Genomic DNA, 27,016 nt, shown 5'->3' with positions numbered 1-27,016 from the left:
TCCTTAGTTTCGTATCCTTATGATGTTTTATTGTCATCATTAATTGATATAGAGAAACTTCATGTCTGTGAAAAAATTATTATATTCACTTGATTCACCTAAAATGACAGGAATATTAAACTAACACCTGCTTACTTTGTGACTGGCCTCTCTTTATAAAGCAAGCAAGGTTAATGAAATGCAATTCTCAACACATGTCTAGATATTTCAATATAAGCCCCAGGTTGAACCTCAGATCGTTAACCGTCACCTAGGGGCACGCCGCAGACCGGATATTGAAGAAATGAATCATATTAACCGCAAAGTGGGCAAAACTGGGCATGTGCCATGTGGAAAAACCATCAGTGAATCAGCGAAACAAGCATTCTCCAATCTGTTTTCCTAAATGAGATTTCAATCCATAACGTTGATAAATAATTACATAAAACTTCGATTATCCCATTGTCCAAGGAAACATTCATTAACACTGCAATTAGCTTGGTCGTATGGAAGTGGAGTCTGTGTCTCTTCAGCAAACGATCAGACGTTCCATCAGACAAGACAAAGAGACCTTTTCAAAGCTGAACCACCGTCAGTAATTGGTGAACAATGGAAAGTAATCTCTGTTACAAAGGGCGTGACCCATGGGGACTCTGCAATTTATGTTAATAGGTACGGGTCGATGTGGGAGTAGTAACTCTTGATTTGTGTAGCCTGCTTCTCTGATATGTTTATGGCGATTTCGAAGCCCTGTAGCATGGGCAATATGTTTCAGGAGTCGTGGATGTAGGAAACAGTAATAAAACACAGCAAACAGTTTTCTCATAGCTGTGTTTATAAAACCATACCATGGGTAAAACAAATTTGTGTGTAAAATCCCATATCATAAGCTAAATATATTCTCTAGCTGTTATACAGTCTTTTCTAAGTTCAGTATTTCATTGGATCAATGAGAAATATCTTTATTTTGATCGACAAACCTATGTACAGTGCTGATTTATATTCTAACCAGTAATTGGAAAAAGAGACACCTTGAAAATGTATTCTCGCAAAACAACGTCAAAGAACATTATGGAATTAAGTTACTTTTTATTAACTTCTCATGTATATGGTAAGCTCTTAAAAGCCTGTTGTTGAAAATTACACTTAAGGGAAAGTCAAAAGATGATATACGAAATGAAAGCCAAGCTTATTATTGGTCTTGATATCACCACCTACGTGAGAATAAATTTAATGTGGCTGAAATGTATTGGAGTTGAATAGTTATGAATGTATCCTTACATATTTATCAATGCTTTGCGAGCATTTCAATCATTCTATTTCTTTGAATTCAATGTCATGTTCCAACAAAGTTTACATTTTTTTAAGAGTACAGCTTACTGAAATATCAACTCCACATTTCTAGGAAACACAGGGAATGAGTCCATTCCCCGGATAACGTATAATCCCGTCAGTGATAATGAATTTTTTATGGGGACAGCGATAATTTATCATTAACAGACTAGCAGACAAATCCTTGAGATTTTAAATGAACTTTGCTTTTAGTGAAGAAAGACATTAGGCTAATCCGGTCATTCTTGTCACCGAATCTGACGAAGAGACACAAACGCCGAGATGTCTCATACTTTTGTAAATATATCTAACACATGATTACAACATTAAGTCAGGAAAGCGGATGGTACCGCTACATCTCCGAAATTAAAAGTCATTATCATACTTTAATCATTAACAAAAAAGCAATCCTAAAGTACGAGAACACATTTGTTAAATCTTTCCTTACAGGTCATCGTTCCGATGTGGTGAAATACTAGCCGACAATATTCTGTGTTTATAAATATCTATTGACATACCGCCACTTTCGCAAAGAAAACCACAACTAATGTGTTCTTTCCATAATGGTCTCATGGCAATACTGTATGCGTTCAGTTTGAAAACAATAACTGGAATTTATTGGTCATAATGCTATAACTGTATAGCCTGAAGCTTTACAGTCCTGCAGGGGTTACCAATTCACAGGGTTGGTGATATATGTAGAATTTTATTTTTTGTCTATTTTGAAAACCTATGGTTTATTTTAACTTGTCACAAATTTATCATTCCCGAGAGATATGCACTTTTAGACGAACGCAGAGGTATGCAATAAATCAGTTTCGTAAATGATATATTCTGCATAACAAATTTTAATCTTTTAAAATGTAATAAGATTAGCAGGCCATGGAAGATACAAGAGACAACACAACGAGTAAAACACATACCATTCAGATGTGACTAATGTTTATAATATTCAAAGGCAAAAGTCATATCTTATCAAATCTAATGGCAGCTGACATAGCATACAGAAATTCCAAATTTAAAATGACAAATTGTAATGTTTCCTAATTGGACCGGCCGGGGATAAATAAAGGAAAGAATATGATTGAACTGTAATACAAAAAGAAGATGTAAATAACATGCAATCAAAACTCATGTTTTAACTCTTAATCCAAGAAACATGGACGAAATATAAACAAAACAAAAACACATAAATATTCTTTCGAGAGAAAAAGGATTATTCCAAGAGAACAAGAAGTACATGACAATTTGTTCTTTAAGTTTAGGAGCTCTTTGTCTCCGTGACAAATTACAAGTTGTCACGCTCTCGAAATGAGAGCGGCCAGACATGCCCATAGCTTTACTCATAGCGATAAGTTATTTCCTATAAAAGTGACTATAATCATACATTACAATGCTAAGTTACTAACCTGCAGTGTACTATCGGCGGACCAGCATCAAGGTTGTCATAAGCCCGGATTTTTTGTCGTAATAACAACAAGGAATTCCCGAATCGGGGTACCCCGTGATCTGGCCACGTGGTGTAGTGATATTGTTTTAGCTCGCTAAACTGGTTACCCTGGAAACGATATAAAGCAGTTTTGGTTGTTTACAGAAGTATATAACATTATTAACCTTTCACACTTTGCAAAATTACACAACATTTTTACGTGTTGAATATAATCATGGTTGGTGAAATGATGAAAAGAAGTTGTGATTTAAAGCATCCGCTTTGATTTTTTAAATCTTTCGTAATTGTAATGCAAAAGTCCTTAAATAATCTACGACATTGGCTTTGAAATATTGCTTGCGATGTAATAATTTTACTCCATTTTCGCGTTTGGATTTGGACTTGTATAGTGGGCATAAGCTACTTCGTATAAACTTATATTGTATTTGTATTTTTACAAAATTGTACTGTAAATGTTTCGGTATCGTGTGATGATATCATTTGTAATGTTGCTTAAGGTTTTTAAATCTTGCTATTTTTTGTAGATTATAAATATATGTATATATATAAATATATATATATAAACTTGTCCCAGGTAACAAAATTCGGTCACTTGGATGTCAGGAAAAACTCACCTTAGAGAGTTGGAATGTACGTATTGTGAAATCAGGAAGATGGTCAACATCAACAAGCTCTACTAATATACCAGCGTAAATCTCCTTTCCTGTATCAGGCCAATACTGCTCACATTTTTTCTAAAATTCATAATTTTTATTTATCATTCTTCATGTGCGCATAAGAAAGAAGAAAAAATGATAAAAAATTAACTAGGTAAAAATTCTCCTTAATTACTCAACTTAAATCGATGAAAATCAACTAGTTAAAATAACTCCCCTCAATAACTTTACTTGAATATCGCTTTTCATCATAATTCACCAGATTGTTTTGCTTTCAGTAGAATTTATTTAAATATGATCAACACTATTTCTGGAGATATTGTAAACATCATTGTTGTACACAATATACTGACCTTGCCCGTTTCGGTGGGGTTTGTCAGCATTATAATTGTCTTTGATTTTTCTTGCCACGCCATTCTCCATATATGGTCTATTGTCGGTTTTGTTGGTCCTAACAAAAATAGATACAGCTTAAAATAATGATCCAGCTTTACATAAATACATTATTAATGACTTGATGCTTCAACAAACAGCATTTCCTGCAGATGATACGAGATCAATGATTACGTATAGACTAATTTCGTGTCTTATGTAACAAAGCAATAACTATATGGTAAGTTTATCTAGCTGCCTGAACAATCACCAGGAAAATCTTGTCCGGATCCGCGTCTACAATAACCCGACATAAACCGATATATCTCCATCGGAATAGCTAAACGAGAAAATTCTGTTCATCAAACAAACCGATCCAATTTTTTAGTAATTGGACAAGCCGATAACATCAGAAATCATCTTGGAAATTGATTGCATTCGGAACGTATTGCACCATAAATCGCGATAAGAAACTTGCAAAACGTTATAAGGTTTTCTATGTTTTATTTGTCAGGTACAGCAGTGGAAGGTAGCGCCACTGTCAAAGCTTGTATAACACAAACACATACAACAATTCTGTTATTTCTATGATATGCTCCCGAGGTACTGGAATGAATAGAAGACGGCAAATTAAATATCCCAATCCCTTTCATCTCGATATTACTGTTATACAATATCACCTAAAAAATGAATTTATCACATTGCAATTTTTTGAAATATATCAGCTCTGCTTCGATAAGAACCACATGTTCTTATCATTTCACGAACATTCTTACCTTGCGCTGCGATGTAAGCCTTCGATTTCTTATAACCCTGTAAAGAAGATTTCTAAACAATTAAACTGTTTAGTAAAGTGACACAGAGGCATCACTGTTAGTGCGTAGTACTCATTCATATTCGGTATATGAGATATTATGTTAAAGTGTAATGAATACAAGAACAGTTAATAAATACTTTCTTATGACAAAACTCGATCAGAAGATTTGTGTAATTTGATTGGTAAGGACACCTCTATTCCTCGGATCATATTTTCCTATTACAGCAGACACAAGAAGGTATATATGACAAAATATACTGTCTATTACATATTACATATTACATAATGGACACAGATCTATGACAAAATATGCTGCCTTTAATACTTAACAAAAGACAAAAATAAATTATATAAATGTGCTCTCTCGATAATGTATTTCTTGATAGACAAAAAATATATGACAACATTTGCTATAAGCTTATTAGATTTTAACAAAGATATGTGCCAAATTGTGTTGTGTATTCATATAACATTATAGTAAATAATATATGACAAAATGTGCTGTTCATTATGTATTTCTTAAAACAAGAAAACTGATACTGACTTCATTCTAATTCATCAGACTGCATTTTCTTTATATGTAAATGACTTCGTTATCGTCATATTAATGATCCCATTTCCTCGAGAATCGGTAATTCATATGCCAATTAAAACAGACCATTTTGGAAATCGGTCGTAAATCTATACGCAGAAATAATAATTTATTAATTCTGGTAAACGAAACAAATTGAAAATTTGAAAAAAAAAAACTTTTACGAGTGTTATATGTATTGCTTTGCTGTTTGATTGAGAGCCAGATAATTTTCTTCAATGTAAAATACGATGTTTTAAATTAACTATCTCCCCCTTGCAGGAAACACGCAATTTCTTAAGTCATGATGATAATAAACGTATTTTTGGAATACGACAATTTATTAAAATTGACACAAACCATTGAGTAACAGAGATAATCTAACAGTGTTTATAACATATAACGAGGATGACTCGAATGAGAATTCTTCACACAAGGCGATACCAATATTGTAGTTACTGCTGTTTGATAAAGAGAACGAATCACCGAGTAGGAAATCGTATAAAAATAATGTAGAATGATTGTAGCACAAACAAAGAATGCTGAAAAGCCATGTATATATATATAATCATGTAAAAATACAATTTTCGAAAATTGTATTCCATCTTGCAAACATTTAAATATACATTGAAGTTTTACTAGAGGTGAGGGCCTGTTTTGTATCGTCAATACTTACATCTATATAGTTGGCATTGGTGTAGTCATCGTTTATATCATTAGCCACGGGTTTAATTACAACCCTTGTGTGGTCATCTGAAAGGGAAAAAAATATCAATGAAATTGCAGAAGTGTTAGATTTCCCGTTTGGGATTTGTATCTATATTGCATCATATTGTAATATAGGAAATTAAGATAACAAGATTTACAAAGTCAACTTACAGGCAATGATATTTCCATATCTGTTCTTGTTTTTATTTTCTGTTTTCTTAGCCACTTCACAACTTGCAGTCAGGCCGGCTGGTATCAGCTGTTCAAATAAGCAGATAAGATATTCATTTCTAACAGGTTTAAAAAGCAATACAACGATTAGAACAATTTTTGCCTTTCTGTGTCTATTGTGTCTTTAAATTATTTACGTTTATTTTCGTAATGAGAACTGATGTCCTCCGTGCCAGTCATTTACCATACCATTTTATCAGACACACACTAGATATAGACTCATTTGTTAATCAAAAATTTTCTGTAATAATAACTTTGACCACGTGTTGACAATGTTATACCAGTCTCTAACACTTCTTCATTTTGCACCTTTCATTTACAGTTCAGACAAATGTTGAAAAAAAACATCGCTGTCCACATCAAATAAACCGCGATATTTCGGTAAATAAAATCAAGAAATTGATCCATTGGTAACAAAAGGTTCAACCAAATGAGATTTTGTTGCAGATTTTTACATGTATTGTAAAAATTAGAAAAAAAATTGTATTCAAAGTAATTATTAAGAACAATGTATAGAAACAAAAAAATCTCGTCGATTTTACAACTCGAAACTGGGGAATAAACACTTACCCATATAATATTCAAATCACTCGAAAATACGCAAAAAAATTCTTTTAGTTTTGTGTTCCTATGATATGGACATTCACAATGACATTTTACACCGGAAGTGAAGAGAGGTGGTCTGGACCCTCTTATTGTTTAAAATCGAATTTTACAATGTCACGGCGACTTAGATATGAAAGTGTGAATTTGAAATAGGACCTATTAAATTACTCATTATGATTGGAAGTGAATCATACCCGGTATTCCCGACGTAAGCCCTCAGCCTCATTCTCCTTGTTCTGTTTTACGTAATCCCACAGATCCTCGACCTTCACTGCAGGGAACACGCCCATACCTGTGTTACCATAAAGAGGCTCGCTCTCAGCATCTGTAGCCGTACCAGTACTGTGTTCTATTAATGGTTCTGCCTCAATATCATCTGCAATAAAGAATACAAAATTCGCTTACTTAAAAGAAATGCGTTTGAAAAGCACAGCAAATCATACAGAATCAACACTCATATATCTAAGAAATAAACATCCTTCTTATCCATTCTTGTATCTGGTCAACAGACCACTCGATATTCATAAGGTTCCACTTTGTAACTTAACTAAACTTACGATGTATTTGAAAGGAAATGCCTTTAATATTTTTGCTTTTTTTCATTTTAGAACATTTTATATGGATTGAATATCTATATATATGATAATGTTAAAGACTAGTTCCATAAATTATTTTAACAAATGGATGTAACGTAAACATGTATGATGAACTGGACAAGGTGCTTCTCATACTGTTCATTGAACATTGATGTATAAGCGAATGTGTTATATAAGTGAAGAATGCCTCTAACGTTGTGTTTCATTGCGCAATAACTTTTCCCCAGCTATTGCATATTGACGCCAATACAATATCAATGAATTTGTATCATACACAAACGGGCATCATAAATCATGATGTATATGTGTAGCGTAGGAGTATCAAGCACTAAATGGTAAGCATTATTGGCAAAGCAAGGCTATACATCCAAGCGAGAAAAGTAATAAATACAGAAATATCAGCGGGGTAAAATATAAAGTATAATTACTTCTAGTAAGCATTGTTCTATCCTATCATAAAACTCTACGAATGTGTTTCATTCTAAGAACTAGAATTCACGTGATATTTTTTTTCAAAATCGCAGCTTTCAGGTGAAATTCGTGGATGGATTTCGATTTGTTAAAGATTTGCTTATGAAAATACCTATGCATTCATATTTGTTTTCAATGACAATGGGGAAAAGAAAAAAGAGAGGGGATAATCAATACATAATCAGGATCTTGGGGTTGATAAAGACACATCCAAATAACTGAATATTGCATTGTGGGATGTACACATACATTTACATTCAAATGTAGCACAAAGTAGCAATCATTTGATGTTTAAATAAACGAAAACTAATCCAGAAGTCGTTTAGCATTCATTACGAGCTGTGCAAATCTGGAACAAAACATCATGAAAGAGCTTGCTGTATTTCAAATTGAAAGGATTAGACAACAAAATAGTGCATTCAGCAAAGGAAGAATACAAGGCTGACATCGAGTGGCTAGAACTCCAGCACACTGCAAAGCAATGAGGAACACGGAACGAGGGCCACTGAGCACGCGATCGTTTGTCAGTAACACTTAAAACGGTATTGTGGAAGAGCAGATCACAACAGAAAGACAATAGCAATACACAATGCTCTCTTTGATATTGACTGCAGTCTCCAAATCATTCCTTTAAGTACAGAGAGACCGCATCTAGATAATTTCGAGTCCATTTCATTGATTTTTTAAACGTCACGAGTCACTTGGCAAAGTGTAGAATCAATAGCGTCGAACTCCCGTCCACTAACATTGCTTAGATGATCCCGTGTCCCTCTCTCGTCCTAAGAACATATCTAGAGCTCTCTCTCCCTATCCCCCCTCCCCCCTCTCTCTCCCTCTCTCTTCAACAGTCAATGTCCTGTCTTCTACTGTCTGGAACAGTTCACATGTAAATGTCTTTAACAGTCAATGTTCTTCTCTTTTTCACTCACTGTCGAGAACAATGTATGTCTGTTGTCCATTGTCAATGTCTTTAACAGTCATTGCCTTTCTCTCTTCCACTCACACTGTCGAGAACAATTGATGTCTATGTCGTCCATTGTCAGTACCTTAAACTCTCGAAGATGTTCTTTCTCGTGTCCACAGATAGTTCTTACAGATTACTGCCTTTTTCTCCCTCACGTCCGCTGGCAGCCAAGAATATGTACAGTAGGCGGTGCAGACTTTATCCACATGCTAGCATTCAAACGGGTCTATTACATAACTTACCGTTTTATTGAATTTTAACTCTCATTTCCCAGAGTAGTGTGCGTGTAAGACAGTTAAAATTTAGTTGCGTACTTAATTCATTCTTTAATTAAAGGAACTGAGTTAAAATAAATAAATCTGCTGACAAAATAAGAAGGGTCTTTTACAGGGAATCACTACGCCAGGTCAACTAGAAATGATGTATAGGAATTGTCTCTCCTAAGACATAATTTCATAGACTGAAAACACGAATGTCTTTAACGTTACCAGCAGACTGTCTATTACATGTACAATAGTTACAGTTGAATATATTTGGAGAGAGTGAGAGAAACACAAATGAAAAAAAATATAACGTCGGCCCTCGTTTTACACATCCTTTGATCACGTGTAAATGTCAGGTAATGACTATTTTCGCTGCTACATCACCAAGTAGCTGGATTTTAACAGGGGCATAAACCTTACAAAAGACAGATGTGTTTTTCTCACGATGTAAGGAGAGTTATCTCAATTCCATACAAACGACCCAATTAGACCGACGCCATTATTCTGCATGACAGAAATATGAGTGCAAAATCAGGGTTTTAATAATGGGAAATATAGTTCATATGGCAATCTGATTAATATGAGACTAGGGTGTGGGTAAATACATATTCTCTTGCAATCAATTTCTAAGAGTCATGTTACTTTAAAGGTGTTCACTGATAAAAAAAACAAATGAAATATTGTCTTTCTGTGACTTTTGTCAATGAATTATATCAGATCTTACCGACAGGTGTTGAAGGGGTTGATGTATCCGGTTCCGGAACAATAGTTGGGCCGAAGTTCGGCATTTCCGCTTTCTCTCGTTCAGACGCTAGGTGGTGTTTCCTTTCAACGGAATAAAATGTTATGCAGTTAAGAAAAAAGTAAATGGGATTCCTGCGAGGTATGACAAGTACGAATTACTAGCGTTATTGTAAACATGGTTGCAGCTATAATTTCTAAAATGTTGGCACGTGATTTAGTCCTCAGTCTACACACTGATAGATTTTCTTACCTCCACAGGAAAAGTAGAAGTGCAAATACAAGGATGAGGATAACAAAAGCGACGAGGACGACAATGATGACAGGCACGTGGTTACTCTCAGGGGCGGGGGCCACACTAAGAGCTGCAATGAAAATATAGAAAGATTAGAGAATTTCTATGCAGTTAAAGAAAATATGTAATTTCAAATTCATGTCGATTCAAACTTATTACCGACATGTTACAAATTTAAAATCCCAAATGTACAAACAAAGAGAATCACCAAAACGTAACGACGAGTTTGATAAGATGTTTTAAAACAATAAGCTTTGTTTTACCTTACTGAAAACACAAATGCTGGTGCATCTAGATAAAAAAAAGTGTGGGTTCTGTGAGAGTCGGTGTCTTGATTTATGGAAGACAGGTGAATCATGATCAGAAGGTAAAGATTGAAACATCTATGTGTTCCAGGGCAGTTAGCTTAATTCACATTGCTTGATACACTTGGCAGGTTTATTTTGATAAAAAAGGAATGTAACGTTCTCAAAGCCGGAAACAAGGTAGTAACAAGGAAACCATCAGGATACTGAACCATCGATGTTGATATATGAAACTAGAATAGAAGTGCTTTCAGGTGACATCCATGGGCAGAATGAATGGCAATTGGATAAGGGCAAATTCAATTAATCGTTTTTAGCTCTTCATGTTGGAGTTGCTTCATTCAGTAAGAATTAAGATAATGAAAAGGATTAAAATAACGACTAAGAGATGATAGTTAAAGGCAGTTCAATGCTTATATCTATCAGTTTCATTTTGTTATCAGGAAGGAATCCTGAATTTGTTTATGTTACATGTAATAGACCTATAATACAAAACAGATTTCTGTAAGGATAATGTCAAATTTAGACCTTGTTATGGCAATATCAATTTCTGATTAACTACAATAAGGATACGCAGGTAAGGTACGTAACCCGTATTTATGACACTCCCTTGGGGAATTTTACAGCTAAATGGGCGATATAAAAGTGCTGGCATAGAAGACAAAATATGTTAAATTCGCATAATAAAAACTTAACATTAAAAACTGCTTCAAGCTAATTTTAATATTTTAATACATTATTTGTTTTGTTTTATAATGTATTCTGTGTTTGGCCACGGAAAGTTTTTCTCGACGACAATCCAGTTTTCTGTATGGTTTCATTAAAACCTGTATGAATTTCTTTTTTTACATCAATATACAAGACATTTAATGGGTTTATTGTGTAGAGTATCGATGAAACACAGCAATGTCCTCGTATATCATCAGTAAGCAAACACACCATCATTTAATATATGACATACCGCATGCCCCAACCCATTTAACTTTCAGGTTCAGTGTGTCTTTTAAAACACAGAAACGATAAATATGTCCATTTATAATTTACAAGGCTTTCTATATCTCATGGGAAAAGATAAATACTGTTTCAGCTATGACACATTTACAGAATAAAGTTATTTGAGAACAACCGTAATAACTAGATCGGTTTCCAGAAAACACTTATCCCGAGAGGTTAACGCGGATAAGTATTTGATGATATTCATATCTGTATTTGATAGTATACATATAAGTTACATAAACGAATCAATCAATTTTTTCTATGTGTTACGGAAATATATCCCTATTACCAACTTGAACATTTTCTCGTCTTACTGTAGAAACCATTCATAAGACAAAATCCTACATACTAAAGCGTACGGCGAGTTAGTTTGTCTTACCGTTGAAACCATTCATAAGACAAAATCCTTCACACTAAAGCGTACGGCGAGCTAATTTGTCTTACCGTTGAAATCATTCATAACACAAAATTTAACATACTAAAGGGTACGGCGAGCTAGTTCGTCTTACCGTTTAAACCATTCATAAGACAAATTCCTTCCTACTAAAGCGTACGGCGAGCTAATTTGTCTTATCGTTGAAACCATTCATAAGACAAATTCCTTCACACTAAAGCGTACGGCGAGCTAATTTGTCTTACCGTTGAAACCATTCATGACACAAAATGTAACATACTAAAGGGTACGGCGAGCTAGTTCGTCTTACCGTTTAAACCATTCATAAGACAAATTCCTTCCTACTAAAGCGTACGGCGAGCTAATTTGTCTTATCGTTGAAACCATTCATAAGACAAATTCCTTCACACTAAGGCGTACGGCGAGCTAATTTGTCTTACCGTTGAAACCATTCATGACACAAAATGTAACATACTAAAGGGTACGGCGAGCTAGTTCGTCTTACCGTTTAAACCATTCATAAGACAAATTCCTTCCTACTAAAGCGTACGGCGAGCTAATTTGTCTTACCGTTGGAATCATTCATAACACAAAATTTAACATACTAAACCATTCATAAGACAAAATCCTACATTCTAAAGCGTACGGCGAGTTAGTTTGTCTTACCGTTGAAACCATTCTTAAGACAAATTCATACTAAAGCGTACGGCTACTAAAAAGCGTACGGCGAGCTAGTTTGTCTTACCGTTGAAACCATTCATAAGACAAAATCCTACATTCTAAAGCGTACGGCGAGTTAGTTTGTCTTACCGTTGAAACCATTCTTAAGACAAAACCCTACATACTAAAGCGTACGGCGAGCTAATTTGTCTTACCGTTGAAACCATTCATAAGACAAAGTCCTTCATACTAAAGCGTACGGCGAGCTAGTTTGTCTTACCGTTGAAACCATTCTTAAGACAAAGTCCTTCATACTAAAGCGTACGGCGAGTTAGTTTGTCTTACCGTTGAAACCATTCTTAAGCAAAACCCTACATACTAAAGCGTACGGCGAGCTAATTTGTCTTACCGTTGAAACCATTCATAAGACAAAGTCCTTCATACTAAAGCGTACGGCGAGCTAGTTTGTCTTACCGTTGAAACCATTCTTAAGACAAAACCCTACATACTAAAGCGTACGGCGAGCTAGTTTGTCTTACTTTAGAAACCATTCATAAGACAAAATCCTTCCTACTAAAGCGTACGGCGAGCTAATTTGTCTTACCGTTGAAACCATTCATAAGACAAAGTCCTCCGTACTAAAGCGTACGGCGAGCTAATTTGTCTTACTGTAGAAACCATTCATAAGACAAAATCCTTCCTACTAATGCGTACGGCGAGCTAATTTGTCTTAAAAGTATTCATCACACTGCAACCAACAGCGAACTTAATCTTCTCACTTAAGAAAATATTCATTATTCAATATCTTCCCATAGCCAATGGCGAGCTATCTATTTTTATTGTAGAAACAATTCATAACTCAAAATCCTTTTCACAGCAGCCAACAGGGAGTGCACTCTTACCACAGAAAACAATCAAATCTGAATATGTTTCTGAAGCTAACGGCGACCTAAATCATAGTACAGAACCGTCACAAGTAAACTATAGTATTTACCAACCCCAACTTACTGCATCCCAAACCTATGGTGTTTGCACGTCACATTGGGTTCGATTTGCAAGGACCTGTTCCCAATATTACGATTTTCTTGCAGCTGACAAACTCACAACATAGAGTTTCCAGAAATGAAGGCAGAAGGAAATGATTGGAAAGTCTTACAGTCGTCGTAACGATTTCACTGAGAACTAATCTATATCCTTATGAGATATGGAGAGGAAGTGTTTGATGCTCGTTAGTATGCCTAATGGTTTCGTTGTTGTTTAGCAAGTTTTCATTTAGAATCATGACTAATTTGGATTGACGAAAAAACCGCTACTCTTCCAGAACACCTGGTCTTATCTTTGTATTTTTTCAGGATTCTCAGTTTAAATCTGTCTTCTGTTCAGATTTTGCATTAGTTTTATTGATTTTTAGTTTATTTTATTGCCGCAAAAATCGCTACTCTTCCAGAACACCTGGTCTTATCTTTGTTTTTTTTCAAGATTCTCAGTTTAAATCTGTCTTCTATTCAGATTTTGCATAAGTTTGATTGATTCTGAGTTTATTTTATTGACGCAAAAACCGCTACTCTTCCAGAACACCTGGTCTTATCTTTGTATTTGCTCAGGATTATCAGTTTAAATCTTTCTTCAGTTCAGATTTTGCATTAGTTTTATTGATTTTAGTTTATTTTATTGTTTCTGTTGACATGTTGGTATTTTCTGTCATTGCCATAACTCAAAATACCAAATGGGCTACAAAGACTCCTTTCGTGTCCGTGGCTTAAAGGTTACAGTTCAATTTTCTACTTACCAACACCCACTGTACGCTCAGCTTTAGAGAACGATTTCCGTAATGTCTGAAACAAACCAGCGTGAATTATAGACAATAAAAATACAGGACTGTATCTCCAACAACAATATATAGAAATACAAAACCCCACAAAACAAGCATGGTTTACATACAACAACATTCCCAGCAACAATATTACGCCGTGTAAGGTATTTTAATTACTAAATTAACAAGGGTAATAATCACACGAGATAATTTGTTTATTTATTTACTTTTTTGTAACTACTTGTCACGCGGTTAGTAAAAAATTGATAATATCGGGATTCACAGATTCACTGTCCGATAGTGTCAGTACAGAGCTGCGAATTATATAGAACATGGGTCTGCACCATCGCAGTGTGATCTATCAACGATAAGACATCCATTCCTTTAAAAAGAACAAAAATGTAGTCATTTGCATGCAAATATAAACAGTGTAAACTGAAAGGTTATAGGTGTTGAAACTGTTTGTGTTAACCGGAGACAAATACATCAAATGAATGTTACAGAACTTCCGAAGTGACGGAGGCGCCGACACCACGTCTTCAACACTTTCCTGTAGATTTGCTTGTTACAAATAACCCTCTCCTGAAAATATCTACTTTGTCAACATGAACGGGAAAACTTTATCACGGAGTGTTACTGGTTCATCCATGACGTGCTATAAGGAGCTGAGAACACCGAACTGTCCTTTGTGATTAAACCTGACAAATACGGATGCTGAGCGTGTTTTAACGGTGGCATGTCATCTAGAGAGTGTTGTTTTGCTAATGTTAATTTACAACCATGCGCGTTCATATCTCTCTATTATAACGAATGCTTATTAACCTAAATTACTTTATTTATCATGTTAACTGTGCCAGAGTTCGTTAAGCATAACTAAATGTATCCTGACATTACATCTTTTTCTATCATCTCATTACGATATTGGCTTTCAGTTCACTCCGACAGAACAGGAATGATTGCTGGTACAAGACTGTCGCAAAAACAACATTCTCGAAAAGATACAATATAGCAGAGGACACGTTAGGTCGGTAATATGGAATATCACATGCTGATATCCTCATGAAGATAAAAAACAAATTTTGTTAATGTAAAGGAAGTGATGTATCACAAATATATCATTTAAAGAGAAATATTGAGCATTAAAATCGCTTTGTTAGCAAGTTATATATCATGGAGCATGCGCAGTAAAACCTGCGTTAGAGGAGCTATCATATGTCAACTTCTACGATAATTTGCTACGAACACTAACACTAAAACAGAAACGTTTAAAGGTTAAACCAATCCTGAGGTGAGTTTTAACAAAATACTAAAAATCCTACAGTTGGGAATTGGTAAGCGTTGTTTTCAAGCAAACTTGACACTTCAGATGCTGTTAACCAGACCCGTTCTAACCTTAATACGAAGATGTGGTATACAACCCCTTAACAAATCTTCCGGATAACTCTCGGAAGATTTTAACCCCTTAACAAATCTTCCGGATACACCTCGGAAGAATAAAACCCCTTAACACTACCTTCGGATACATCTCGGGAGACTAGAACCCCTTAACACTACCTTCGGATACACCTCGGAAGAATACAACCCCTTAACACTACCTTCGGATACATCTCGGGAGACTAGAATCCCTTAACACTACCTCCGGATACATCTTGGGAGACTACAACACCTTAAAACAACCTCTGGATAAGCTTCTCGGAAGACTACAGATACAGAAAATTGACTTGTTTGAAGCTAATATCACCAGTTGAATTTCAAAACAGGTTATTCACTGCGCTTGTAAGGGAGTTCGCAGCACCGGCGTGTATATCATGCTCCCTTGTGTGGCCATGGAATATCGTCATTGATTCTGCTATTGTTAACAGGCATCCCTCGTGTGTCAAGGCTAGGTTTAACTATCTTAAATTAGCAAACCAATTTGTTTATTTTCTTTGTCTATAAAATACTGTTTTTGGAGTCTAATGATTAAAGTTGAACATAATATCGTCATAAACTGCATGATCGATGTTGAAATGTTTCCGATTGTCGGAGTATATTGATGAACACATAAAATAGCCGGGAGTATTCGTGACAGTAAAACCCACAGTGGAAGAGTGATATATGTCTTAAGTAGGCAGGATACGTTGCAAATCGTTTTTTAACTTCATCAACACAAAATTTTAACTTGACTTAATCAAAATTTATTCAATTCACTATTTTCAAACTACAGCTATTGTTCATTTGACATAATTAAATCGCAAACTTGGGCTGCCAGTAGAGGTAAGGATGGCCTGCAACAAAATTTTTATACGTATCCCTGCTATTACAATTAGACAGACAGATCTACAGAGGGAATTTGACAGTCATTTATTGATTGTCCCTGTTCGGAAACTACATTGTTTTTATCTTTGCATGAAATTATAACCGTCATTCATTTATCTTTTAAATATTTAATCGAATTTGAAGCATCAGTTTTCCTACACGCGTATATGTTCTCATAGATTTACATACATGTCAGATTGAACAAGAAACACTCAAGTGAATAGCAATTTTCAATAAAATTTCAGTTAGATACACCAGGGCAAGACAGTTAATTAACTGCATCAGCATTTGTTACCCCTATTTTATACCGTGTTTACCTCATACACACGTGCACATGTCATTTACTCCTCTCTGTTTTCAATTTACGCATGTACACATGAGATATATTCCTGCAAATTTACACATACTTTTATACACGTATGTTTTATACTCTAGAGTGATTTTTTTATCTTATAGGATATTTTTTATGCGAGTCGAGAGAAGTTTCATATGAAAATCTCATATGAAATGGTAAATCATAGTGTTTATCCCATTTTTTGAGAAAAATTACATTTCAAGCAGATTCACCCACTTTGCTGCGCCATTTTCAATTGATGACGTACGTCATAATCAATGAAATGACTGCTCAGTCGATTTTTTACTGAGGCAGTCAAAGAAAAAGGCATAAGCGAATTCACACGGTCACTTGTGGAATATATGATAAATTCTAATTTGTTTTCTTTTTAAATTACACACATACATACTCCTATTTGTTGTTAGTAGAAACGTGTCACATATTCATGTTTTTTAATTAAACCGAGTGTTAACGTGCAGGATAGTCCCGCCTATTGAAAAATAACACAAGGTCGTTAATTCACAACGCATAAATCTTTCGATGTCGGGAATAACGGAAATTAGACAGCCATAAACCATAGGCCTCTTCGGCATTGACTTTTAATAATACGTTATTAGGAAACTTCTTACAACCGTGACACCAATAACAAAACATGAAAAAGCAAAATACGTACATCAAAAAACAGAAAAGTGAACGAAAACTCACCCCATCAACGTTAGAGAAGGCTCCGTACCATATGTCATAGTTCTGAGTAGGTACTAAAGGGGCGTTGTAATACCCATGGTATGTCTTATTGTCCCCAACCACGAACGGGGCTTTTAACTCGTCAGCAGTCAGTTGTGCTGCAATATAAGCCCCGATTCCCTTGGCACGGGCTTCGTAAAAGTCGGAACCAACATGGCGGACACGGTCTGGAATGCTTCTTTTCGTCAGACGTCCCGAACTCAAATTTTCAACTATCATTCGGTAAAAGCTGCAAAAGAATGAAAGCATTTTCAAACAAAATATCGGGTTATACTCAAAATATCGGGTTATACTCAAAATATCGGGTTATACTCAAAATATCGGGTTATACTCAAAATATCGGGTTATACTCAAAATATCGGGTTATACTCAAAATATCGGAAACGGGGGCAAAATATGAACTTAAGACTGACACGTGGAAAAGTGAAAAGTGTTCTTTAATGATAAACTTATTCTGTTTCCATGACGACACCCACTTTTAAATCTTGGTAAATCCAAGTAAACAATACCATGATCTTAATCGACAACAAGGTTAACAACGTCGATTCCATCAGATATACTAAAACAGTTAATAAACGGATTGATATTAAAAAACGGAAAAAAATTCTGTATCTTACATAGTGGTCATACAATGACCAGACATTCGCTTCTTGCATTCTGTTCAACACATCTTTTTAAATACTTTCACAAATTTTTGCATCTAAATTTCTTAAATATTAATTTTCACGATAGGTGTACATTTTACGTGTCTGTTATCATGACGGGTCTATTTTACTTTCAAGATTTATGGATATTTTCACGTGTACTTTCAGAACTGTTGTCCATTTTCTTTTTATCAACTTTGACGTCATTTTAACCGATCTAACCATTTGAGGGTTATTTATCACTGTGTCAAACGTTTCTTCATGTAACACAAGTGATAATATAATACAACCACAGCCCCAAGCACCCAACCATCACACCCGCAAAAATTGCTATATCGACTTCTATCTCTCTCCTTGGCTGATATCAGAAAATATGTGATTCCTTCTGACATTAACAAAAATCAAAACAGAACACTTTTTATGATTAAGTTCCTTAATGGGGGACAACCGCCCTGTAATATTCTGTGTGGTTGATGGCTGGCGCCAATACTCAATGAAGTGGCCACGCCCATTTCAAAAAGAATCGATCGTTGTGAGATTTTCCTCTAAAAACTCTACGTATACAGTTTAATATCAGTTGTTTAAGACCACATAAAGAATATGGTTCATGTAACAATAAGTGTATTTTAAAGAAAGCGATAGGAATTTGAATTGTGGTTGGAATCAAGTGTTCCTAAGTGTGTGTATATCCTGTTTGACATGACTACACCGCCAGCAGTGGATGTTATGACATCAAACATCACATTTTTATTACGACCAATAAATGTGTTTCTATAAAACCGACCATAATCGAAGACATTGACGTAGAGGTAAGATCGCTGTGTAATCTCGGGTCACCAGATAACACGGATTCCAGACAACGGGAACGCTCCATACATATATAACACGGCATTATTGATCCAGTATAATTCAATACATTTCAATTATATAGCAAAATGTATTTGTATAATGCATCGTGTAATTGGAGAGGTAGTTTGGGAGGTAAGATCGTTGTTGATGATGTTACCCTGCTGTATATTGGATTAGACCCCAGTGTGAACGCAGGCTGCACTCGTAATAACATGTCTTGTATTCTCATCACTTTTATACTGTCTCTAAGGTATATACAATACCCACTGACGGGTATCTATATCAAACAGCATTGGTTCTCATTCATTAAAAGCCACACTAGCATACATCCCCTTTATATCTCGCCCAAGAGACGGAATGAACATTGTCTATCGCATGGCAAAATACGTCACCAAGACTTGTGTGTCCACCATCACCTATCCGACCGGGAAACAAGCCACCCCAGGCCTCTGGTCCACTAATACCTATCCGACCGGGAAACAAGCCACCCCAGGCCTCTGGTCCACTAATACCTATCCGACCGGGAAACAAGCCACCCCAGGCCTCTAGTCCACCACCACCTATCCGACCAGGAAACAAGCCACCCCAGGCCTCTGGTCCACCATCACCTTTCCAACCGGGAAATAAGCAACCTCAGGCCTGTGGTCCATCATCACCTATCCGACCGGGAAACAAGCCACCCCAGGCCTCTGGTCCACCATCACCTTTCCGACCGGGAAATAAGCAACCACAAGCATCTAGTCCACCATCACCTATCCGACGGGCAAACAAGCCACCCAGGCGTCTGGTCCACTAACACCTATCCGACCGGGAAACAAGCCACCCCAGGCCTCTGGTCCACTAATACCTATCCGACCGAGAAATAAGCCACCAAAGGCCTCTGGTCCACCATCATCTATCCGACAGATAAACAAGCCACCCCAGGCCTCTGGTCCACCATCATCTATCCGACCGAGAAACAAGCCACCCCAGGCCTCTGGTCCACCATCACCTTTCCAACCGGGAAATAAGCAACCTCAGGCCTGTGGTCCATCATCACCTATCCGACCGGGAAACAAGCCACCCCAGGCCTCTGGTCCACCATCACCTTTCCGACCGGGAAATAAGCAACCACAGGCCTCTGGTCCACCATCATCTATCCGACCGGGAAACAAGCCACCCCAGGCCTCGGGTCCACTAACACCTATCCGACCGAGAACTAAGCCACCAAAGGCCTCTGGTCCACCATCATCTATCCGACAGATAAACAAGCCACCCCAGGCCTCTGGTCCACCATCACCTATCCGACGGGCAAACAAGCCACCCAGGCCTCTGGTCCACCATCACCTATCCGACGGGCAAACAAGCCACCCAGGCCTCTGGTCCACCATCACCTATCCGACCGGGAAACAAGCCACCCTAGACCTCCGGTCCACTAACACCTATCCGACCGAGAAACAAGCCACCCCAGGCCTCTGGTCCACCTTCACCTATCCGACCGAGACACTAGCCACCACAACAGGCCTCTGGTCGACTAACACCTATCCGACCGGGAAACAAGCCCTGCCAGCTGCTTTCTAACCTGTACCATAATAAAAAAGAGACTCACCTAATAGTTTTGTCGCTCGACGCCGTCAGCTTCACAGTTACTGTCGTATCAGTGTGTTCCATAATGTTCGGTATGGGTGGGTCCTTGGGATCTATAAAATCCAAGGACATTTGAATCATATAGGCCATTTCCAAAACCAATGCATGTAAACAAATCATTTCCGTTTTGATATTGTAACAGTACGCTCATTCAGTGCATATAACAAGGCATTCTACAAAGATCAAGGCCCGCCTCTTTTGATCTTTATTTTGTTCTATAGAAACGGACCCTTTCTCTTCTTTTTATATGGAATTTGAAAAAGCAACAATTAGGGACCTAGGGGAAAGATCAATCCAGTGTTTCTTGTGAGATGGCCACAACGATCTTTTAATGACAAAATACACGAGACATTTAGTGTTCTGATCAGTTCTATAACGGATTATGTTCAAGTAGGCGTTGATGAGAACATACACAGGGAATTTTACAAAAACGAAGCGTGAGTCATCTGGCATTTCTCAAAACATAGAAAAACTATGACTGAATGCAAGATGGTCGTCTGTCGACCATCCCGTTTTCCCGATTAGACTCAAAATAAATTGTGCTCAATAAAGAACCCACGGGAACCTACATATGAAATTTGAGAATGATTCATAAAGCATTTCTTAAGAAATATCGATAACAAATTATGAGCGTCAAACCCCAAGACTACCGCTCGTCAGTCATTTTGTGCTTGTATCCAAATGGACTATGCACAACTGAGACTTAGGGTAGCCTAAAATAACTTCTCTAGAAGTAGCCATAACTCTCTATGAACTTCTGATCAGTCCTAAAGACGAACTATGTACAACTCGTGACCAAGGCGAACCTACATATAGAATTTGAGAATGGCACATCCAGTGCTTTTATCTCGAAAAAGCGATAAGAATCGTTTCAGACGACGGACGGCGAGACGGACGGCGGACGAAGAGGTATTTGAGTAGTAAATGATGTAAAATCTAGGAGGACAAAAATACAATAATCATTCTATGAATATAAGATATAGCCAAGTCAAAACATTGGAATCTTACCTAGCGGTTTCGTCCAGACTGCTATCCGTGTGGATGGACCGGGCCCCTTGTTTGTACTTGTGTGGATGCTACAAAGGTACTTGGTAGCTGGTACCAGGTTACTGAATGTATGGCGGTGGACACTAGGACGGACATTGACCTCGCGACGCTGGTCAGGAGCAGCAGACATAGTCTCGACAGGGAAACACGACAACTGAAGTAGGGAGGAAACATTAAATCAGTGTTACACGTTGATACACGTTGTTACACGGTGTTACACTGTGCTACACGTTGTTACACGGTGTTACACGTTGATACATTGTGTTACACGCTGTTACAATATGATACACGTTGATACACTGTGTTAAACGTTGATACACGTTGTTCAACTGTGTTACACGTTGTTACACTGTGTTAAACGTTGATACACGTTGTTACACTGTGTTACACGTTGATTCATGTGTTACACGCTGTTACAATATGATACACGTTGATACACTGTGTTACACGTTGATACATTGTGTTACACGTTGTTACACTATGTTACACGCTGTTACACTATGTTACACTATGTTACACGCTGTTACACTGTGCTACACGTTGTTACACGGTGTTAAACTGTGTTACACGCTGTTACACGTTGTTACACTGTGTTACACGCTGATACATTGTGTTACACGCTGTTACAATATGATACACGTTGATACATTGTGTTACACGCTGTTACAATATGATACACGTTGATACACTGTGTTAAACGTTGATACATTGTGTTACTCGTTGTTACACTATGTTACACGCTGTTACACTGTGTTACACTATGTTACACGCTGTTACACTGTGTTACACTATGTCACACGCTGTTACACTGTGCTACACGTTGTTACACGGTGTTACACTGTGTTACACGCTGTTACACTGTGTTACACGTTGTTACACTGTGTTACACGCTGATACATTGTGTTACACGCTGTTACAATATGATACACGTTGATACACTGTATTAAACGTTGATACATTGTGTTACACGTTGTTACACTATGTTAAACGCTGTTGCACTGTGTTACACAATGTTTCACGCTGTTACACTGTGCTACACGCTGATACATTGTGTTACACGTTGATACACGTTGTTACACTGTGTTTCACGTTGATACATTGTGTTACACGTTGATACACGTTGTTACACTGTGTTACACGTTGTTACACTATGTTACACGTTGTTACACTATGTTACACGCTGTTACACTGTTACATGTTGTTACACTGTGTTACACGTTGTTACACTATGTAACACGCTGTTACACTGTTACACGCTGTTACACTGTGTTACATGTTGTTACACTGTGTTACACGTTGTTACACTATGTTACACGCTGTAACACTGTGTTACACGTTGTTACACTGTCTCATTGACAGGATTTTTCACAAACCGTCTGAACCAGCTATAAAATGGTGTTAACACTTACCAAATAGGACAGCAGCTGTCCGTTGCTAGATGGCGAGCTCTCCCAGATAAGACCGATAGAAGTTGCTGTCTTTGAAATATTTCGAAAATTATGAATTGGTCCCGGCACTACAAATTGAAACGAATAATGAAAACCTGTGGCCCGTATAGTAGACAGCGTCTGCACCACATCATATGGTAGTATAGTCGGATCACAACTGTCTTCAGATATTGTACCGCTGTCATAGACAAATCAACATCGTTTATGTATAATGATATCGTAGAAACAAAAGTTACAGACCATATGACTTCTTATATGTAAAATGAAAATATTAGCATATTTCAAAGTGATGTTTTTTTAACAATCGTGAAAGACATTCACATCAGAAACCATAAATTATAAATATCGGAACTTTGGTGAGGACTCGTAAGCTGACGAGTAACCTTAGTTGACGAAGTTCATTTCACTGTTGGCAGTGGCTAATGCTCTAATGAAACTTCACACAAAGGGTTAATTAATGGCCGTTTATATTACTAGTTACACTGGTCAAGTTTTAAGACCAAGTTTGGACAAGAAAACTAGTTAAACCGTTCTGTAACGTTACGTCATTTTTACAAATTTCCATAGAAATGAGTTTGTATGGCAGATGTTTTCGTCCAACACCACAGAGCTAGTTCATTGACGTCAAAAGTAACAACTACCAAGTCTGGTACACAAGTATATCCATTGTGCCCAGAGGAATACAGTCGTGAAACGGAAAGGAAATCTGGTATTTCAAGTTATTCCTGAAATCGTATAATGTTTCCCTAAAAAACTCCATCTGGGTTTTCCTAAAGTTTATGTTGGTTGGGGTCAGCACTTAGAACAGTTAATATTAAAGACTGGGTAATAACCATGTATGAACTGATTTTTGGTATTGACCTCGTCCAGTGCGTGTAGGTGAAAATGTTTCAGGGGATTAGTAATCATTAAGTATATGGTTTAGAAACTCAATTACAAAATTTGAGTTGTATGCTTGTTAATATCATCTGTCTACTTACAACCCTCTTCTGTAGCAACAACAAAGACAGCACTTGGGTCTCCATCACCAGCCGAATTCACAGCACGGATCTTCAAAAACGTAAGAAAAAATGTTTTTTACAGATGAATTGAATTTAACAACTTGTATTACCTTAAGTCAATGATGTGTATCTGACCGGGTCATTGTATTAACGTTATTTTACTGTTTTCAGATGTTTGCAGTCTGAAGCAACCTACCTCAATACTATAATTTGTAAAGGGGTCAAGATCTTCAAGAGTATGAGCAACAACAGCTGCTGCTGACGTCACTTCCTTTCCAATTTTTGTTGTAAACTCTCGACTGTCGGTTTTCCAAATGCCTAGATTGTACCTCATTGTTTCAGTAGGAGGACGAAATGGCTTCTCCCACGAAAGAGTCAAGCTAGAGCTGGTCCGTCTGATCAACCGAACATTTCGCGGAGCGGACGGTGCTAAAACAAAAGTGATTAGATGAAATAAACCACAACCATAATTCTAAACAATTTTATGGATTTGTTCAAATTAATGCCTCACTTCCAGAATTTGCTTCATCTTCTGTTTTTTTTATCTAACTGTGATGGAATCAGCCGAATCTAATGCAGAGATTAGTTAAATGACTTTTCTTACGCTGGGAACGACAATAAAGCATGCTTTCTGTGGCAAAGTCGACAGAGAAATACCATTGGGTGTAAAATGATTCATTTAAGTCTTGATATATAGTCTCATTTGGTAACACAATGTAAGCATTTGAGTAAATTATAGTTAAGGGTTTTCCTTGAAATTCTGATCAAGAAAATTTATTGACTTCAAAAAATCGTAAAATAAAATAAGGCTATTTAGTTTTGCTCATAATCTTCGTCAAAATAAACAATAAGATGGCAGCATAATTGGACTAGGACATAAACCAAGACAATTACACACCATGCAAATTTCGTTAAATCTCGATGTTCGCGTTACATCAAAAGAGGCCGACTAGTAAAAAAGATTTACAGGTACGCTACTGGTCGTAACTCGATATCCACCAACGGCTCAAATGGAATTTGTATGCGAATCTTGTCATCGCATCTCTAAAACGCGTTTTCAGTAGGAAAACTATTTTATACAGGTTCACAAGAAAGAGCAACTCGTTTCTAACAAAATTTATGGACATGGGGACAAAATGGAATTTGAATGCGCGTGATGCCTCGACGCGCGCGCTAATCGACCAGATCGTAATTACAATGACACATAAATTTTCACGCCGTAATTTTAATTAAAATGAACTCCATCTTGTCAAATATTCGCGTGCGTCTTCTCCATTGATGTTTGTACAGATTTGTTGAGCGTGTTAAATCCTACACTCCGATATTGACAGGCATCCAAGAAACCACGAGCGAAAATTTAACACACGCTCCGAGCCTTGCCACAAACGGAGTTGCTTTAGTCAACGCTTTCCAGAAAACATGTCGTTAAAAGAGGCATTACTTTTGTACTTTTTTCAAATAAAATACACATACATCATAAACATAGTATGACACAAGTAACCCGCATTATTGGTTTTGTTGAAAACAATTGCTTCCAATTTGAGCACACACTTAAACTTTAACGTTTTGATAGATTTCAAAGGTGTTACAGCGCTTCTCCGCAGAAAAGATTGGAGTCAAAACAGGAAGAACTTGTCTTAGTTCTATGTCTGTCTGATGTTCCGTGTGTTTAGTAACGTGTCTATGTCTGTCTGATGTTCCGTGTGTTTAGTAACATTTCTATGTCTGTCTGATGTTCCGTGTGTTTAGTAACATTTCTATGTCTTGTGTCCCGTGTGTTTAATAACATTTCTGTGTCTGTCTGATGTTTCGTGTGTTTAGTAACATTTCTACGTCTGTCTGGTGTCCCTTATGTTTAGTAACATTTCTGTGTCTGTCTGATGTTTCGTGTGTTTAGTAACATTTCTATGTCTGTCTGATGTTCCGTGTGTTTAGTAACATTTCTATGTCTGTCTGATATTCCGTGTGTTTAGTGGTACTGCTATCTCTGTCTGATGTTCCGTGTGTTTAATGGTATATCTATGTCTGTCTGGTGTCCCGTGTGTTTAGTAACATTTCTATGTCTGTCTTGATATTTCGTGTGTTTAGTAACACTTCTACGTCTGTTTGATTTTCCGTGTGTTTAGTAACATTTCTACGTCTGTCTGATGTTCCGTGTGTTAATTAATATTTCTACGTCTGTCTGATGTTCCGTGTGTTTAGTAACATTTCTACGTCTGTCTGATGTTCCGTGTGTTTAGTAACATTTCTATGTCTGTCTGATGTTCCGTGTGTTTAGTAACATTTCTACGTCTGTCTGATGTTCCGTGTGTTTAGTAACATTTCTACGTCTGTCTGATGTTCCGTGTGTTTAGTAACATTTCTACGTCTGTCTGATGTTCCGTGTGTTTAATGGTATATCTATGTCTGTCTGGTGTCCCGTGTTTAGTAACATTTCTATGTCTGTCTTGATATTCCGTGTGTTTAGTAACACTTCTACGTCTGTTTGATTTTCCGTGTGTTTAGTAACATTTCTACGTCTGTCTGATGTTCCGTGTGTTAATTAATATTTCTACGTCTGTCTGATGTTCCGTGTGTTTAGTAACATTTCTACGTCTGTCTGATGTTCCGTGTGTTTAGTAACATTTCTATGTCTGTCTGATGTTCCGTGTGTTTAGTAACATTTCTACGTCTGTCTGATGTTCCGTGTGTTTAGTAACATTTCTACGTCTGTCTGATGTTCCGTGTGTTTAGTAACATTTCTACGTCTGTCTGATGTTCCGTGTGTTTAGTAACATTTCTATGTCTGTCTGATGTTCCGTGTAT

At 36.9% G+C, this 27,016-nt stretch overlaps 1 protein-coding gene across 1 annotated transcript in view; it reads right to left on the bottom strand.

Moving 5' to 3' along the window:
- The window catches only part of LOC132550290 (receptor-type tyrosine-protein phosphatase S-like), a 93,924-nt gene that overhangs the window by 11,055 nt on the left and 55,853 nt on the right, over nucleotides 1–27,016 (bottom strand). Inside the window, exons 10-25 of the mRNA XM_060214336.1 lie at nucleotides 24,408–24,640; nucleotides 24,191–24,260; nucleotides 23,172–23,278; nucleotides 21,724–21,916; nucleotides 20,678–20,768; nucleotides 17,558–17,825; nucleotides 14,197–14,242; nucleotides 10,011–10,122; nucleotides 9,741–9,841; nucleotides 6,917–7,098; nucleotides 6,057–6,144; nucleotides 5,854–5,930; nucleotides 4,566–4,602; nucleotides 3,771–3,868; nucleotides 3,376–3,495; nucleotides 2,721–2,869 (exon numbers count right to left, since the gene is read on the bottom strand). Coding sequence (XP_060070319.1) covers nucleotides 2,721–2,869; nucleotides 3,376–3,495; nucleotides 3,771–3,868; nucleotides 4,566–4,602; nucleotides 5,854–5,930; nucleotides 6,057–6,144; nucleotides 6,917–7,098; nucleotides 9,741–9,841; nucleotides 10,011–10,122; nucleotides 14,197–14,242; nucleotides 17,558–17,825; nucleotides 20,678–20,768; nucleotides 21,724–21,916; nucleotides 23,172–23,278; nucleotides 24,191–24,260; nucleotides 24,408–24,640 — 1,972 coding nt within the window. The remainder of the gene's footprint in view (nucleotides 1–2,720; nucleotides 2,870–3,375; nucleotides 3,496–3,770; nucleotides 3,869–4,565; nucleotides 4,603–5,853; nucleotides 5,931–6,056; nucleotides 6,145–6,916; nucleotides 7,099–9,740; nucleotides 9,842–10,010; nucleotides 10,123–14,196; nucleotides 14,243–17,557; nucleotides 17,826–20,677; nucleotides 20,769–21,723; nucleotides 21,917–23,171; nucleotides 23,279–24,190; nucleotides 24,261–24,407; nucleotides 24,641–27,016) is intronic.

Source organism: Ylistrum balloti, unplaced genomic scaffold, assembly GCF_031769215.1.
Source record: "Ylistrum balloti isolate Yb309-2 unplaced genomic scaffold, AGI_CSIRO_Ybal_v1 Utg370118, whole genome shotgun sequence".
Taxonomy (NCBI): domain Eukaryota; kingdom Metazoa; phylum Mollusca; class Bivalvia; order Pectinida; family Pectinidae; genus Ylistrum; species Ylistrum balloti.
This window is presented reverse-complemented; position numbering and strand designations above follow the sequence as displayed.